The sequence below is a fragment of the Lepidochelys olivacea genome (assembly GCF_965140295.1).
Source record: "Lepidochelys olivacea isolate rLepOli2 genome assembly, chromosome: 4".
Taxonomy (NCBI): Eukaryota; Metazoa; Chordata; order Testudines; family Cheloniidae; genus Lepidochelys; species Lepidochelys olivacea.
The window spans coordinates 62,742,614-62,760,255 of record NC_140414.1 but is presented as its reverse complement, the minus strand read 5'-3'; the positions used below and the strand labels follow the sequence as shown (position 1 = coordinate 62,760,255).

Sequence of the window (17,642 nt, the reverse complement as noted above, 5' to 3'; positions counted from 1 at the left end):
CACTGCTATTTGTAGCCCTGTGAGCGCAAGTCAATTGACCCAGGCTCTGAGACTTGGTGTTGCAGTGTAGACATACCCTAAGAGGCTTTTGAAAAGTCTGGTCAACTTTAAATAGGTAGTGGGGGGGTACTTGGAAGCCAATCAGCTGGCCCTTTCCCCTCTTAGCCAGCCAACGACTAAGTAGAGAACCAAAGGGAGATAAGGAATACAGGGGAGTAGCGCCCCCCCCCACCCCCCATTCCTGGCACTCATGAGTTTTGGACGTCTTTCATTTCCTGCTGTCCAGTCAAAAGGTCCTCCCCGTTAAAGGAGGTGGGAGGGTAGAGGAATAAGAAACCAGAGACAGCATTGAGCACAAGATGTTTCATTCACTCATACATAATGATGTGACTTGTGGTATTAGATGTAAAGTCTGGGGTGTTACAGCATGGTCCATTTCTTGTGTATAAGCAAGTCAAGCTAAAATTGGGAAGGATCCTGCATCGATTCTAATCTATAATTTATGTGTATGTGGATCAGTATATTTATCTGACTTCATGGCACCTGTAGGCGAATTTCAAGTTTCTCGGTAGCCCAAGGCAGTTAGTAGTTGGTTTATGTCCTGAAGTATGAGGAATTACTTTCCTTACAAAACTTTTATCTTAGTAAATGTTAATTATTACTTAATAATGAGTTAATGATTCATACAAATTTGTTTTTTAAAAAAATCCTACTAAGCTCTTGGCCTCAGAGGTGTCTTATGGCTCATTAATATGCATTGTGTAAAAATGTATTTCATTTTGTAATTTTTAAATGTTACCTTTTACTATCATTATCCCTTTTTTGTGTGTATTAGGAGAGTGGATAAATAGGAGAACTCAGTCCCTTTTCAATACTATTAATTCAGTTTTGGGCAATTTCAGATTAAGGGTGAGTGAATTCCAAAGCTGGGCCTTGGCTGACTGACTGCAGCAGTATAGCACAGGGACAGGTAGCCTATCAGGTAGGAAGGTCCTGGCCATTGAGTGATTTATAGGTTAAAGCCAGCACCTTAAACTCAACACAGAAACCAACAGTATAATATCCAGTCCTCTCACCTTAATCTGCACACCAGATCTAAAGTGTGACCAGATGCATGGGTTGAGCATTCAGCACCAGGGATAATCTCATGGTTGTGATGGTGGTCATGAAATCCTGAGTCCTTCCTCTTTTACCTGTGGCGTTACAGTTAATTTAGAACCCAGGTATGTATATGAGTAGATAGAAATAATTTTATCTGTGATTCTAGAAATTTCCCTAACCTTACATGCACTGAATTTCATTAGCTATAGTTCTGACCAGTCACTGAGCTTTGTTAGTTTCTCCTGCTGATTCGCCAGATGCTTCTCTAGTTTTGTCTAATCTAAACAATATTGTCAGCTATATAACTGAGAGAGAATAAAATTCCCAAGTAGCATTAGTAGCCAGGAATGCTTTTTTCATCATCATTTGGCAGAGAGATTTTTAACTCTTCCTTCTGGAAGCTGACTTCACAATTTTTACCCATGTTGTCATCACCTGCACATTGCATTTCTGCAGTGAGCTTTTCTTGGGGCTCCACTTAGGAACTTGAGTTAGCACTGAATATGCAGTAATGCTCACTTTGCTGTTTGCCATTTAGTTACTTCAGCTACAGTGGTTTCCTGTTCATTTTGAATTGCAATTCAAGGTATAGATTTTGAACTACAAATCCCTATGTATTTTTGGTTTTGGCTACCTTAGGGACTCCCTCACTCTTTTTGCCTTATCACAACAATGGAGATTGATTTGGGCAAAAACAGCCCCTAGATGTGGACAGAATGGGATGGTAGGACATATTACTTTCCTACTAGTCCAACAGAAACAGTTGGTTAGGCCCTAGGGCTCTATTTACCCAGCTTTTTGCCTAATGATATGGGTTTGGGGGTGGGGGATTTGAGTTCCGGACTGGATTTTCAAATTGCATTGTATTATTTTAGAATTAAATTATCTGTGATTTTATATTTTGCACAGGCACATTTAATAGTGAAAAATAAATGAAATGTTCCCTTTAGATACACATGCAGATCTTCCACTGACTTCACCCAGAGCTTGCACCCATGTATGTGAAGGCAGAACTGGGCCCATTTTTTCCTATTCTATGCAAATTTCTGCTTTGTCTTATGGAGTTTCTGGGTGGGCAGGTAGCATAAGGACCATTTTTCCTCATTTCTCCCTTTGCCCATTGCTCCTCTGCAGAAGTTTGATACAGAGCTTTCTTGACTTGATGCACAAACTATGTCACCTCACAGCCCCAAAGAGTTATGGATTGCTCTGTGGCATCGGGGAATAGAATGGGCATCCTTAAATTCCTAATTGCGTTTGGTGACTTAATAACATTAACTTAGTATTTACAGCATTTGTTAAGTATTGCTTTTAAAATTATAGGCAACTATAGGAAATATTGCCTATCTAAGGGAAAACAGAAAAGTTTTAAAGAGTGATTGCTATAGGCGCTGAGATACTTGATGTGCATCCTAGTGCAGCAATAGTATAACAGTCGCCAGACAGCCAGGTGGAATAGCTCAGAGAATCAAGATTCAGCCATTACTGCAATACTAGAAGAGGAAATGTTAGAACGTAGACCCATTTTGCCATAGTTTTAAAAATGTCTATTTTAATTTAATATTCTGTGCCTTGATCCTGCACATCCTTACTTGTGTGTAGAGCTTACTCACATGAATAGTCCAATTCAAGTCATAGGGATTGCTGTATGAATAAATTATACTCAATCAGAGTAAATGTTGCAGTCTTAGATTGTAAGCTCTTTGGGGCAGTGACTATGTCTTTTTCCATATTCTGTACTTTCGATACTTAATAAATAATAACAGTTGATCTTGTTTGCTTTTCTAGTGAGAAAGTCTAAGAATATTCTAATCAGTGTTCAATGTTGGAAATGTTTCCTTTTGATTTTCCTGTTCCTTTTCATATCCTTAGTCCATGATGGATCATGGCAAATTAAAAATAACATGGCATGCTACTTGTAACTAAGCTAGAAGAGGGTGGAAAAGAGGAGAGAATGTAGAGTACACCTAATAATGGGGAGAACATTTTCTTAGCATTCAGAAGAAGAAAAAAATCTGCTAAGGAAACAGAGAAAACACCAGGAAGCTTTAATAAGTCTTTGTTTGCATACACTGTGATTCTTCTCTTTCACCAACCAGTTTGTATGTGTCATAAATATAAAGGGAAGAGTAACCACCTTTCTGTATACAGAACTATAAAATCCCTCCTGGCCAGAGGCAAAACCCTTTCACCTGTAAAGGGTTAAGAAGCTAAGATAACCTCGCTGGCACCTGACCAAAATGACCAATGAGGAGACAAGATACTTTCAAAGCTGGAGGGGGGGACAAAGGGTCTCTCTGTCTGTGGGATGCTTTTGCCAGGAACAGATCAGGAATGCTCTTCATAACTCCTCAGAACTTCTGTTAAGTTAGTAAGTAATCTAGCTAGAAATGCATTAGATTTCCTTTTGTTAAATGGCTGGTAAAATAGGTTGTGCTGAATGGAATGTATATTCCTGTTTTTGTGTCTTTTTGTAACTTAAGGTTTTGCCTAGAGGGATTCTCTATGTTTTGAATCTGATTACCCTGTAAGGTATTTACCATCCTGATTTTACAGAGGTGATTCTTTTACTTTTTCTTTAATTAAAATTCTTCTTTTAAGAACCTGATTGCTTTTTCATTGTTCTTAAGAGCCAAGGGTTTGGGTCTGTGTTCACCCATGCAAATTGGTGAGGATTTTTATCAAGCCTTCCCCAGGAAAGGGGGTGTAGGGCTTGGGGGGATATTTTGGGGGGAAGACATCTCCGAGTGGGCTCTTTCCCTGTTCTTTGTTTAACACGCTGGTGGTGGTGGCAGCATAGGGTTCAAGGACAAGGCAAAGTTTGTACCTTGAGGAAGTTTTTAATCTAAGCTGGTAAGAATAAGCTTAGGGGGTCTTTCCTCTGTACCCTAGAGTTCAGAGTGGGGAAGGAACCTTGACAGTATGTTTGAAAAGTCATTTTCTTTGGTTCAAATAATTAGTTGAACTTAATCCAGTTGCTGTATTATGTGAATAAATATTTTGAATAAGTAGAGAAAAGTGTTGCTGATCAATAAAAAATGGCTAGTGATCATTGAACAATTATAGTGCTCTATTATACACCTGTCAGGGTTCCTTCGCCACTCTGAACTCCAGGGTACAGATATGGGGACTCGCATGAAAGACCCCCTAAGCTTATTCTTACCAGCTTAGGTTAAAAGCTTCCCCAAGGTACAAACTTTGCCTTGTCCTTGAACAGTATGCTGCCACCACCAAGCGTTTTAAACAAAGAACAGGGAAAGAGACCACTTGGAGATGTCTCCCCCAAAATATCCCCCCAAGCCCTAAACGCCCCCTTTCCTGGGGAGGCTTGAGAATAATATCCTGACCGATTGGTTACAAAATCATCAAAGACCCAAACCCCTGGATCTTGGAACAATGGTAAAATCAGTCAGGTTCTTAAAAGAAAGGTTTTATTTAAAAAAAAAAAAAAAAAAAAAAGGTAAAAATCGTCTCTGTAAAATCAGGATGGAAAATACTTTGCAGGGTATTCAGATTCAAAACGCACAGGATCCCCCTCTGGGCAAAACCCTAAAGTTACAGAAAACAGGAATAAACCTCCCTCTTAACACAGGGAAAATTCACATAAAACAAAAGATAAACTAATCCGCCTTGCCTGGCTTACCTATACTGGTTGCAATATTGGAGACTTGGATTAGGATGGGTTGGAGAAGATGGATTTCTGTCTGGCGTCTCTCAGTCCCAAGAGAGAACAACCACGTAAACAAAGAGCACAAAACAAAAGCCTCCCCCCCCCAGCCCCAAGATTTGAAAGTATCTTGTCCCCTTATTGGTCCTTTGGGTCAGGTGCCAGCCAGGTTAGCTAAGCTTCTTAACCCTTTACAGGTAACAGGATGTTGCCTCTGGCCAGGAGGGATTTTATAGCACTGTATACAGAAAGGTGGTTACCCTTCCCTTTATATTTATGACAACACCCGTATTATATCCTAATTTTACAAGTGAGGCAAACAATCCAGGTCCTCATGGCTGTTTACTTTTACCCTTTCTGTCTTGCAATAGTATCTTAAACACAGCAAAGTTCTAATTAGCGCTGTCTTAAATTTTAATACAGGATAGTTTAGTCTGAGATTGCCTAAGAAAAGAGCTACTTGGAGATATGAAGAGAAAGTAGAATTTGTTTGTTTTAAACTATGACTAAGAAATTTTTATCTCTAATATGGTGTGGTATGCTGACATATTGTTATGTAACTTCTCTTAAAATAGAAAAGAAAATTGGTTAATAAGAGGTTCGTTTGTATAAACTTCCTCATTTCAGATCATCTCATGGGATTACAAAAAGGCATTTTCTTCTTTATAAAGGCATCATAAATATATATGCTTTGTCAGCCATTGGTATTCTAATATAACAGAACTGCAACAGTTTGACTAAATACCTAAAAGTTCATTGTTCACTTTAAAAATGGTTTCCTTTAGGCAGTTCAGTGAACTATACTAAGCTCTAACATAAACTTCAATAACTAGAAAATAATTTATCAGATTCACTTTTATTGTAGCACACATTTATCTTTGTAGCTTGACCTTCTATGTTGCCAGGAAAATAGTTAGAACAGCTTTGGAAATTGAAGTTATTTGGGGTGGACGAATGCTAAAGCTAGCAACACAGAAATCTAGAATAGCTGATGCACTATTATTTAGTCCTGATATCCTCTTTAATACCCAGATGTCTGTCCACAGCATTAAGCTGCTAACTCCTTCGTGGTATATACCAGTGATTTGAAGGAGATAACATGCGGTCATGAATTTCATTTTATTTTTATAAGCCATTTTGCCTCATTTCTCATTCATTTCCTAAAACTGTTGGTTGTATTTTTACAATACAGCACCATCCAAAATGATGTTGTCTAAGTCAAGACATCTACCTGTATGCTGAAAGAATCTCTCGACTGCCCCTCATTTTTGTGTAAAACTGACCATATACTTTATCCTTCCTCTTGTTACCGTATTTCTTCCCCTCACTACACACGCATACTTAGCCAATTCTCTGAGCAGAGTTGTGTAACTGATTCAAAACATTACACAACATGGGCTCAGATATCACAGCCAATACATCTCCTTTGGAACACCGTCATGTCAATGTTGCCTTCAGCCAGGAAAAAATTGAAAGGACACTGACAACCTAATTTTGTATTTATTTTTTTTTTACTAGTGTGTTATTACGAATATCTTCAAAATTTAAATCTCAAATTTGTTTTCAAATTTTATTTCTCTCTATTTCTGTAGCTTTCCCCCACTAGTATAGTATTACCCCAGCTTACCCTATAGTAAGCCCAGTTAACGAAAATTCCTGGTTCACTGAAATCGACTTATGTGCCTAGGTCGTGATGGGCCTCTTAGCTTAAAAGGACTCTGTTCTGGGTCCTCCAAGGCCAGAATGCAGTGATCAGGATTTGGAAAGGTCAGCTGGTTTTAAAGTGGTTGCATTCTGTTTTCTCTCATTCCTGGAGCACATAGAAGAGGTTGCCACTCACAATAAGATGGAGCACATACAGTCTCTGTAGGCCATAAATCTGTTGCTAAACAAGAACGAGGGGCAGGCTTTATTGTAGAACTCTGCATTTGGCTGCATTTCACTGGAAGGTTGCACTTTGGCTTCCCTGATGCATGGGTTGCCATTCTGGATTTTCTTATGCATTTGCATTCTCACATGCTGCTGTTCTGTTTTTCCTTTGCAGGGAGAGGATGCGTCAGTCTGCAATGTTTGAACTGTGCCAGGGGATGCACCAGATCAGCCTACAGTTTGTTCGCTTGCAGATTAGTTTTGAAGAATATACCATAATGAAAGTTTTGCTGCTGTTAAGCACAGGTAGGTTAGCTCCTATTGTTACCTGGCACACTTGCTAATTGTTAGAGGGCATATTGATTTAGCACCTGTAATTCATAAAATGATACAAGGCATTTAACTACAGGAGTAACGAAAGAGGAAGCAAATTTTGTCCTGGAGGTTCATATGTTTGCAAGAGAAGGGGTGGAAAGCAAGGAAAAAACGGTTACTCACCTTTGTAACTGTTGTTCTTTGAAATGTGTTGCTCGTATCCATTCCAATTACGTGTGCATGTGCTGCGTGCACGGCCATTGGAAAGATTTTCCCCTAGCAGCATCCGTCGGGTCGGCTGTGGAACCCCCTAGAGTGGTGCCTGCATGGCGCTCAATATATGACCCAGCTGACCTAGCGCCCCCTCAGTTCCTTCTTACCGCCCGTGATAGTTGTTGGAACTATGGCGTCTTGCTCTGCAAGGTCTTCACATTTTCCCTAGCTTTGTTAGATAGTTCTTTGTTTGTTTTTTGTTGGTAGTTCTTGTTTTTGTTTTAATTAGTGGCAGTCAGGTTGGGGGGTTACCCTCCACCCTGACTATTTTTCTTTAGGGCTTCGTGCCCAAGTCCCTGGGATTCAAGCCCTGCAGGTCCTGCTCTAAGCCCATGCTAAGGGACAACCCCCATAACTTTTGTCTAAAGTGTCTGGGGGAGGCTCACCAAGCTGAGAAGTGCAAGGGATTTTGTCCTCAGACTAAAAATGAGTGGGGCTTTCACCTGAAGCAGCTCTTTATGGAGGCGGCACTTATTCCTCAGGACCCAGCACCGAGTTCTTCGGTGCGCAGCACCTGGCAGCGGTAGTGGAGGCGGTGCTGCTGTTGGACTCTGCTCAAGACCCATGCACCACCACTCCCCAGCACCGAAGCCAGCAACATCAACTCGGCACCTCTCCCACTGCCCAGAACCGAAGTGGCACTGAAACCCGGAGAAGGATGGTGGAATTGGAGGACTTGGTGGTGGACATTTTGGCCCCAGAAGGTCCGTCAAGGGTGGCCCTGCCTCTCATCAAGACCATCCAGACCGGTGCCAAAACCATCTGGCAGACCCCGGCCTCCATTCCCCCTATGGCCAAGGGGGTAGAACGTAAATACTTTGTCCCCTCAAAGGGGTATGACTATTTGTTCACGCACCCACAGCCCTGCTCGTTTGTGATTGCGGCCATGAACGAGAAGGAGAGGCACGGACAGCTGGCCCCTGTGCACAAGTCGAAGGATGCCAGCAGCTGGACTTCTTTGGCTGCAAGGTGTATTCTACGGGTGGGATCCAGCTCCAGATTGCCAATCAGCAGGCACTCCTGAGCCGCTACAACTTTACCTCCTGGAACTCCATGCTGAAGTTCAAGGAGCTTGTGCCTCCTGAGTCCAGGGAGGAGTTTGGGGCTCTTGTTGATGAGGGCAAGACCGTGGCATGGACCTCTTTATAGGCCTCACTGGACACTGCGGACTCGGCCGTGTGTACCTTGTTCTCCAGGATTGCCATGAGGCGCACCTCCTGGCTGAAAGCCTCTGACCTGCCCCCTGAGGTTCAGCAGACGCTGCAGGACTTGCCCTTTGATGGGGAGGGCCTGTTCGCGGAGCAGACTGACTCTAGGTTGCATAGCCTTAAGGACTCAAGGATGACCATGAAGTCCTTCGGTATGCACACCCCAGCAACCCAGTGGAAGCACTTCAAGCGCCAGCAGCCGCAACAGCACTCCTACCCTCCTCGGCCAAGGCAGGACTTTTACAGGCGGCAGGGGTGGAATGGCATGAGGAAGCCCTCCAACCCTCCATCTGGACAAGGCCAGGGCCCGACCAAACCATCGTCTGGTTCCAAGCCGGCCTTTTGAAGGGACGCCTGAGGACAGTGTACCAGACTTACTGCAGGATCCTTCCCCACCTTTTTTGAATCATTTATCCCATTTCCGCCATGCATGATCTCAAATAACTTTGGACCGTTGGGTCCTTCACACAGTGGAAGCGGGATACTCTCTCAAATTTTGATCCTTCCCGCCCTCCCACCCCCTTCCCCGTCCCTCTTCAGGGACCCCTCTCACAAGCAATTCCTTATTCAGGAGGTTTCTGGCACTCCTCACCCTGGGAGTGATAGAGGAGGTTCCACGGGAATTAAGGTGCAAAGGATTTTACTCCCATTATTTCCTAATCCCCAAGGTCAGTGGGGGCCTCCGGCCCATTCTGGACCTGCGTGGGGTCAACAAATTCATGGACAAGTTGAAGTTCCACATAGTCTCCCTGGGCACCATTATCCCTTCCCTGGATCCTGGAGACTGGTATGCCGCCCTCAACATGAAGGACACATACTTCCACATAGCAATTCATATGGTGCACAGGCGCTTCCTGCGCTTTGTGGTCAACCGCGAACATTACCAGTTTACGGCCATTCCACTTGGCCTTTCCACAGCCCCCCGGGTGTTTACCAGGTGTATGTTGGTCATGGCTGCCTTCCTCCGTCAATGGCAGGTGCAAGTGTATCCTTACCTCGATGACCAGTTGCTTCGGGGCCGCACCAGAGAGCAGGTGCAGTCTCACTTCCACCTGGTCAGGTATATGTTCCAACAGCTGGGTCTCCTCCTCAACGTAACGAAGTCAACCCTAGAACTGACCCAGAGGATGGAGTTCATCAGGGCGGTCCTGGACTCCGTTCAGGCATGGGCCCTCCTACCGGATTCCCGTTTTCAAGTTATCATGGGCATCATTCAGGGCCTTCAGAGCTTCTCAACCTCGACAGCAAGAGGATGTCTGAGTCTCCTTGGCCACATGTACATGACCTGGCACGCCAAGCTCTGGCTGTTCCAAGCATGGCTCACCTCAGTCTACTGCTCGGGGTGCGACAGCCTGAATATGGTAGTCACTGTCCTGGAGCGGGTCCTTGCCTCTCTCCACTGGTGGCTCAACCCCCTGGTGGTATGTGAGGGAGTCCACTTTCACAGCCCACAGCCTTCCTTTTATCTGGTCACCGATGCACCAGCTCTGGGGTGGGGTGCTCATCTGGGGAACCTTCAGACTCACTGCACTTCAGCTCTTCCTGGTTTCTACTTGTGAGCTATTGGCAGCTGAGAGCAAGTCTAGGGCTGCTCTAACCTGGGTCAGGGGCCACTTCAGGCATGTCTATGTTGCAGCTAGTAGTGAGCTTCCTGGCCTGGGCTTGAGCTCATGCACTAAAAATAGCAGTGTGGACATTGTGGCTTGGGCTGGAAATTGGGATCTCAAGCCCTCCCAACCTCGTAGGTATAAGAGCCCAAGCTCCAGGCCAAGACACAATGTCCATGCTGCTACTTTTAGCATGCTAACTCAAGACTCGCTAGGATAAGTCTGTCTGCCTAGGGTGGGAGGCTCACTTCCAGCTGCAGTGTCAACATACCCTTCGGCTCTTAGCCAGCTCCATACTAGAACCTCTCCCAGGTGCAGTGCCAAGTGGAGCTCAGCAGCACCCGGCTTTCTGTCTCCTCCCCTCAACAGGGACACAGGACAATTCTCTCCCTGGGAACAAGAGGAGAGAAAGAACAAACCACAAGTGACAGATATTAGTTATGCTGCTTAATGCACTGCTGGAACGTGCTCAGATACTATCTATGATTGTGAGAGTGGTATAAGAAACTATATATGATAGAACAGAGTAGAATAAATAAGTGGATCTCCTGTTTTTGTAATTAGCAGTGAAGGGAGAGAAACTATAGAAAAGTAATAATAGTTTAATTGCATATAGAAATGTGGCGGTAGTTGTTTCAGTAAGATAAATGTGTATTATTCTACCTTTTTCTTAGACTATTAACAAATGGGTTTGTAAGAGTTCATTGCAAGAACTTGTTGGGTAAACTAAATTACTTGGTTCAGTCTGAAATGGACAATGATGTCCTTTGAAAATCTACAGAAATTTTTTTGTCAGTTTTGGGATATTCCGCTTATTTACATTGTGTAACTTTAATAGGGAGGAAGAAAGTAGGATAAAATGAAGATTATGATAATGCATATAGAATATTTTCTGTGATCAGCAATAATTCCAGTTTCTAATAACTTCACCTTGATACTATATTCTGATAGAAAATACCATGCTTGTTTTTATTTTTATTTTTCATTATTATTGAATCATGTCACGTGTAGTGTACTTTTTGCTTTGAAACTTCTATGATGACCACATCAAGGAAGTTTCACTCCATTTACATGTGGAAGAAACCACACATTACATCTCAATTGTTTTCTTGCTTTTCCCCAGCCCATGAATCTTGGATGATTGCCAGTATGCCTTCTGCATTTAATAAGTAAAATCAGAAACACTCGGCAGACCTCCAAAATTTAGTGTTTTGCTTGACTTTCTTTTATTTGTGATCTTATTTCTTCTTTTTATAATCTGGCTAAGATGATGGTGTAATAATTTTCCAATATAACAGTAAAATAAAGAAATAATATTTGACAGAAATAGAAGTATGGCTTTAATTCACATTTTTATAATGCCATCAGAAATACAGGAGTGTTGATCAAAAGTTATATTTTCCTACTTTTAATTGGATGGATTTGTAAATATTGAGGAAATTGTGAAGTCCTTGCATTTTATGCAAGTGCCATGGCATATTGTAACTATTTTATTTTTTACTGAAGGTGATTTATATTTCCATCAAAAAAGGGTGGTTGGGTTTATTCATTCGGTATGGACTTTGCTCACAAATCTATTTAAAACAATGGTTGCTTTGTGTTAGCTGTCTTTGAATGTTGTGTGCCTTCAAGTTTATTATTGCAATTGAAAATGTGTAAAGAAATCTATTTACTCTTGGTTTTCAGATTGACACATTACCTGTTAGCTTGTCTAAACCAGAGGTTCTCATATTGTGGTCCCCAGGGCACTTGGTGGTTGTTCACAGGATGCTTGCTGGTCACATGATTGTAGATCTCTTCCTTATTTCCCACTGCTAAATTGCTTTAGTAGGCAGCTAAAAAACTATTAAATTCATTCCTAACTCTATTCCGTGTAAGTAGTTTTGGTAGTAGCCACATGGACATTCTGTGATCACAGTGGGAAGGAAGGTGAACTGTGGGATTAAGAGGGAAGGTGTTCACAGGACAGTCTCTGTAGAGATGCCAATCACACATTTAAAAAAATCCTGTTCTAGGTAATCCTCTACCATAGTTAACTATTAGAAAATAAACTCACTTCTTGCACCTGAAGTATTTAATTTTCTTGTTGCAGACCTGAGTTAATACATCCAAGATTTTACATTTGTTTCATGATTCAACAATATCTGTTCTAAACAATTTAGTGAATACTGAAACACCATGACATTGTTGAGAGTTATTAGTAACCTTTTCAAGGGCAGGTCCAGGATTCAGTTTTGGTCTGATCCCACAAACATTTACCACTGGGTGTAGTATCTATTACAGTGAATAATCTGGTTGAAGTTTCCAAATAGACAATGGTACGCTCGTTACCATTGGTACTAGTTCCACGGAAGTCAGTCAAACTGCTCACAGAAATCAGTACTACAGTAGAACCTCAGAGTCATGAACTGACCGGTCAACCACACACCTCATTTGGAACCAGAAAGATGCAATCAGACAGCAGCAGAGACAAAAAAAAAAAAAAAGAAAATACAGTGCAGTTCTGTGTTAAATGTAAACTTCTAAAAAAATAAATGGAAAAAGTTCAGAAAGTTTTGACAAGGTAAGGAAACTGTTTCTGTGCTTGTTTCATTTAAATTAAGATGATTAAAAGCACAGTTTTCCTTCTGCATAGTAAAGTTTCAAAGCTGTATTAAGTCAGTGTTCCATTGTCCACTTTTGAAAGAACAACCATAAAGTTTTGTTCAGTGTTACCAACATTTCAGAGTTCCAAACAACCTCCATTCCCCAGGTGTTCATAACTCTGAGGTTCTACTGTATGCTCAGTAGAATTTCAGAAATGGGCCTTTCTCTAGTACTGATCAGAATTATAATGGGGTGTTAAGAAGAAAGCTTTCGTTGAGACTGCAGACATATTATCTGGTCAAATCTTTAAGCAGAATGTGAACTTAGTAAAAATACTCTTTTGCTCTGCATTAGCATGATGGCTCTCTTTAAGATATTACACACATGCTCAATAATGTCCTAACCTTCCGACATTCTTTGATTGCATAAGAAATATGTTCTTTGATGTAGCTTTTCCACACCTGGCCGTTATAATCTGAGTACAGTACAATATCAAAGCAATTGCAAGTATGTGCTGTACATTGCCGCCCCCCAAGTATAGTATAGCAGACAAGTGATGGTATGTAGTGTCCTCAATTCTAGAGAAAGATTCCTGCTCCCTCTGCTATCACTTTGTGCTTAGGTCAAATGAAAAAATAATTTCACTGGGTGGTTAGTGTGTGCTGTATTTTCAAGATGCTATTCTGCCCCACTTAACCCTTCTGCATATACTAATCCACATACACAGATCTGGAAAGGACTCTTATATCATTGGAAAATGTTTATGATGCTCCCACACAACACAAAGACACTTCTATAACCCTTCAACCATTAACTTTATAATGTAGATAATATAAGAATAATCAATAAAATGAATATTAATATGAAGATGTCATTTTACTGGTAGTTCCCAAGGATGGCCTCAAAAGCCAAGCTGCATTTGAAGAAATGAGGGCAAATTACATCAAAGAACTAAGGAAGATGGTAACTAAATGTCCAAGTAACTCTGGACAAAGCTGGCAACGATTCTACCAACTGACTAAGCTTCTGGACTCCATGCACGATGTAAGTATAATCTATTAGGGATCTTAAAGCACATAGGGTGGCATCTTTAAGAAGGGTTAAAGAAAAAAATCTCTCCCTTAAGGTAAACTAATAATTTTTCATTACATTAACCAGCAGGGAAGCAATAGGTAATCAGTTTTTAAAGAGTCTGTTAGAAGTTTCTGGACAAATTTAGGGGGAAATTGCACATAAAATTAGAAAATAAAAACCTTTAAGGGCCAGGTTTTGATACTTTTATTCATGTGAATAGTACCTCACACCACAAATAATCATGTTGAACTCAGCAGAACTATTCATTGAGTCAGGTGTTACCCAATATGAGTAAAAGTATTGGAATCTGGCCCTAAACCAGCAGATGAATGGTGTAAACAATTCATTTTCAGAGAGCAAGATTAGTGAAATATGCTGTGTGGTGTTAAAACTTAAGGAACACCCATGAGTCAATTCAACTACAAGGTGTTGGATTAGAGTTTCACACTTTTTGTAATTTAAGAACTGGTTTGTTAATAAAATGTTTACTTCATTGTTGAACAAATATGTGACCCATTACAACTGCTAATCTCATAACTCAATCTTTCTAAAACATTTGTTAATGGTTTAGGGTCAACTTGGGTCCCTTGAAGCTTTGCTGAGCTTCCAAATCCAGCATTAATTGAATTTTAATTATTTCTATCCCTCCATTTTGTTTCAAAGGTATTTTGTGATGTAGAGGCTTACCTTGTAGCCACCAGTTACAAGAGGCATACCATACCTACTGTCAAGGCTATCAGTAAACACTGTTTAAACTGTATAGCAAAAGAAAGAAAACTCCCTCACTCTATCCTGATGTGGAAAAAAAAATTTTTTTTGTTGTGAGCTGCATGTAGAATGTTGGGCCCTAATTGTAGAAGCTGCATATAAATGTCTCTCTTTTGTACTTGTCTTAGTTTTCATTTTTGTGGACTTAGTACAGTGCAGTGCAGTTTAGGTCAAATCTGTAAGAGCGCCTGAGGTCTGTTTACAGAATGTACATATGGAATTATTTTTCAAATATTATTCTGTTGTTCATTAAAATCTTTTAAAATCTCAGTGGGAGGAAAAGGACATTATTAGTACTGCAGTAATAGCTCATTCTTTAGAGATCCATTTTCATTTATATTCTGCCAATGAAGGATGTTTTACTGTTTGGTTTGAAGGAATGGGTTTGGTGAGGAAAGAAAGTCATTTGCAAGTTATTCACATATGAATCTCCACAGCACCTGATACAGTCCTCTCATGCCCCTGCTTTTGTAATATTTTTCATACATTTCATTGAAAGTTACATAATTGTCTTCTGAAATATAGAGTTTGTGTTTTATTTGGTAATTCTTTTGTACTTTTTTTAATAAGGAGAATTGTGTGGATGGGAAGTAATAGCTGACAGAATTCCAAACTTATTTAAAATAATACAATATTCTACAGTAATTACCCAAAACGCTGCATTAGTATTGTAACCTATAGTGTTTTGATCAATCACTTCAGAATGCCGTGGTATTTTACTTAATTTTTAGTAAGGATCAGAATTGATGATGCCATTTTTATTATATTACTTTTTATTTTAGTATAAGCAAGTTAAGGGATTTTTAAAGAACGTCTTGCTGTCAGCATTCTCTTTAAAACAGCCAGTTGTCTGCACAACACTGCTATTTTGTGTGACTTACCAGTCAAGCACTTGTTTATTTTTTTCCTTACAATTTACTTTTTACTTGTATTGGCTTAGATTGTTCCCGAGGATGTGTGTTCCCAAGACTAATCTCAATATCAAAATTGGCCAAATGTTAAATTAATTTAGACAAAGCACATCAGAATAATTTTACAGTAAGGTTGACAAGAGATGAGAAGTGCTCTTTTCCCCTGTAGAGTGGAATTTCTCAGCTTTTATCATGGAAATGAAGGTGCAATTTTAAAAAAAAATTTTTTTTTTGCTAAAATCCTCAGTACAGGTCAATACTTTTCAGCTGTCACCAATATAATTTTAACTTTCATTCCATGTAAGTTTAAAGGATCAGAATATACTTAGTCCTGTGAATTCTCTAACCACAGCTGAAATCCCATGTTTGTATCCCTGCTGCAGATACAGCATTGGCATTTGCAACACAAGCCTGAAGGGAGCTCTCTAGAATTCATGCTTATTCAGTCCTGCGGCTGCCTCTAGCTTTTTCATTAGAGCAAGGCAGCGTATCATCATTTGTGGAGTTTACTTTACCCTGGTGTAGTGCTGCACAATCATATAGTTTCTTTGTATCTTAAGACTTGCTTTTATTAACCTCGTTCTTAAATATTCTTTTTTTAAGGACTATATAAAATAAGAAATTTGAATACTGAATGATACTGTATTTGGCTTAAATAATATGAATAACATATAACCAATTAGATGGTTTTATACTGCTCAGTGCTTTCAGCCTTTCATCCACATGGTGAGCATATGTGCAGACAGAAAAGTGCTGAGATGGTGGGGAAAAAAGTTTCAGGAAGAGCAGGTAGGCAGTAAAGTATTTGAAAATATCAGCAACTTTAAGCAATGGCTCATAAAACCTTCAAGCACTGAAAACAAAACTGAAGAACAAAACCATTCCTGAATGGTTCAGGTGAAGATATATGCATCAGATAGCTGAAATACACAAACACAAACATACACACTCACAGTTTTATCAGCGTTGTGGGGACCAACATAGTTAATCCTCATTTCAGGGATTTTCTTTTTAACAATTGTGACTGTCATAAGCAAATTTCTAATGATTTCATTAAACAGTGTTGTTTGTTCAGAACCATAATGCAGTGAGGCTAGTTGATTCCACTTCCTAACCAAATTGGTAAGGCTCATACCAAGGAATGACCAAGGGTATTTGAGAGAGAGAGAGAGAGACCTTGTTTGTAGGTGAACCACTCTGTTTGATCAGACAACTAGCAGGCTGGAACATCATAAACAGTGCATTACACATGCTATCAAAATTTTCATTTGGATTTTCAACATCTCCTGGAGCAAGTTTGCTCTGGGGGCAAGGGTTGTATCTTGACAATCTTTGTTTCATATAAGGAGTTTAATGTATGTTTCAGCAGTTCTCAGAACAAAAGTTGAGTTCAGTTTCAATCTAACTGATATTTAAACAGACTTTGAATTCTAAGTGCTTTTGTTTCGATGCAGCGTCATTAAACCCTAACATGAACATACCCTTTGGCATGGCATGATGAGTATTGCACTGTTGTTTGCTTGTTGATATTTTCAGCCTGATAAAAATAAACTCTTTAAGGACCATGCTGCTGAATTATTAATATTTACGGTTCCTGATGGGAATACTGTACAGCTGAAGTGGATCTTCCCATACGGTCAGGCTGTGAGAACAAAGATTTTACTTCTTTGAAAAAAGCTGATATTGGTGGTACAATACAGTGTGTCATGAATTCACAGCATTACTTTATATGAAAACACTGAGGCTTTGCGTTTGTCCCTGATATTGTAACTAATACTAGGGAGAAATTACTGTGCTGTTACCCAAACTCTGCCTTAAATTATTTGAATTTGTTAATTTTCTAGTTAAGTTGATTATGAAATCATGGTTTCTATATATGTAGTCTTAATCATAATGATACTGTAGGTAAACTTTGAGAGGAGTCAAGGAGTGACCATAAAATTTCATGCCATAGACACAGATTGAGAGGGATTTCTAAGTGAAAGCACTGGCTCATCTTGCCAGTGTAGGGAAAGGGCTCAGCGTGGTAATGTGCACCTTTGCAGCCTGAAGCAGTTTTTGTTACTCCTGGATGTACAAGGTTATGGTGAAAATCAGAAGGCTGAAATCTGGGTGACTATTGGCCATGAAAATGCCACACTGGCTTGCGGTCCACTATAACTGTGTGGTCTTTGGTGATGGAGTGATGTTCATTTCTCTGAATTTGAAGAGTAATATAGGTGAAAGTTTCATAGAAAAAACAAATAATGACAAATTGAAGTTT

General features: G+C 40.3%; 1 protein-coding gene across 4 annotated transcripts in view; it reads left to right on the top strand.

The window, feature by feature from the left end:
• The window catches only part of NR3C2 (nuclear receptor subfamily 3 group C member 2), a 275,839-nt gene that overhangs the window by 250,369 nt on the left and 7,828 nt on the right, over positions 1-17,642 (top strand). For all 4 annotated transcript variants that reach the window (XM_084626273.1, XM_084626274.1, XM_084626271.1 and 1 more), the window contains exons 7-8: positions 6,813-6,943; positions 13,513-13,670. In XM_084626273.1, coding sequence (XP_084482399.1) covers positions 6,813-6,943; positions 13,513-13,670 — 289 coding nt within the window. The remainder of the gene's footprint in view (positions 1-6,812; positions 6,944-13,512; positions 13,671-17,642) is intronic.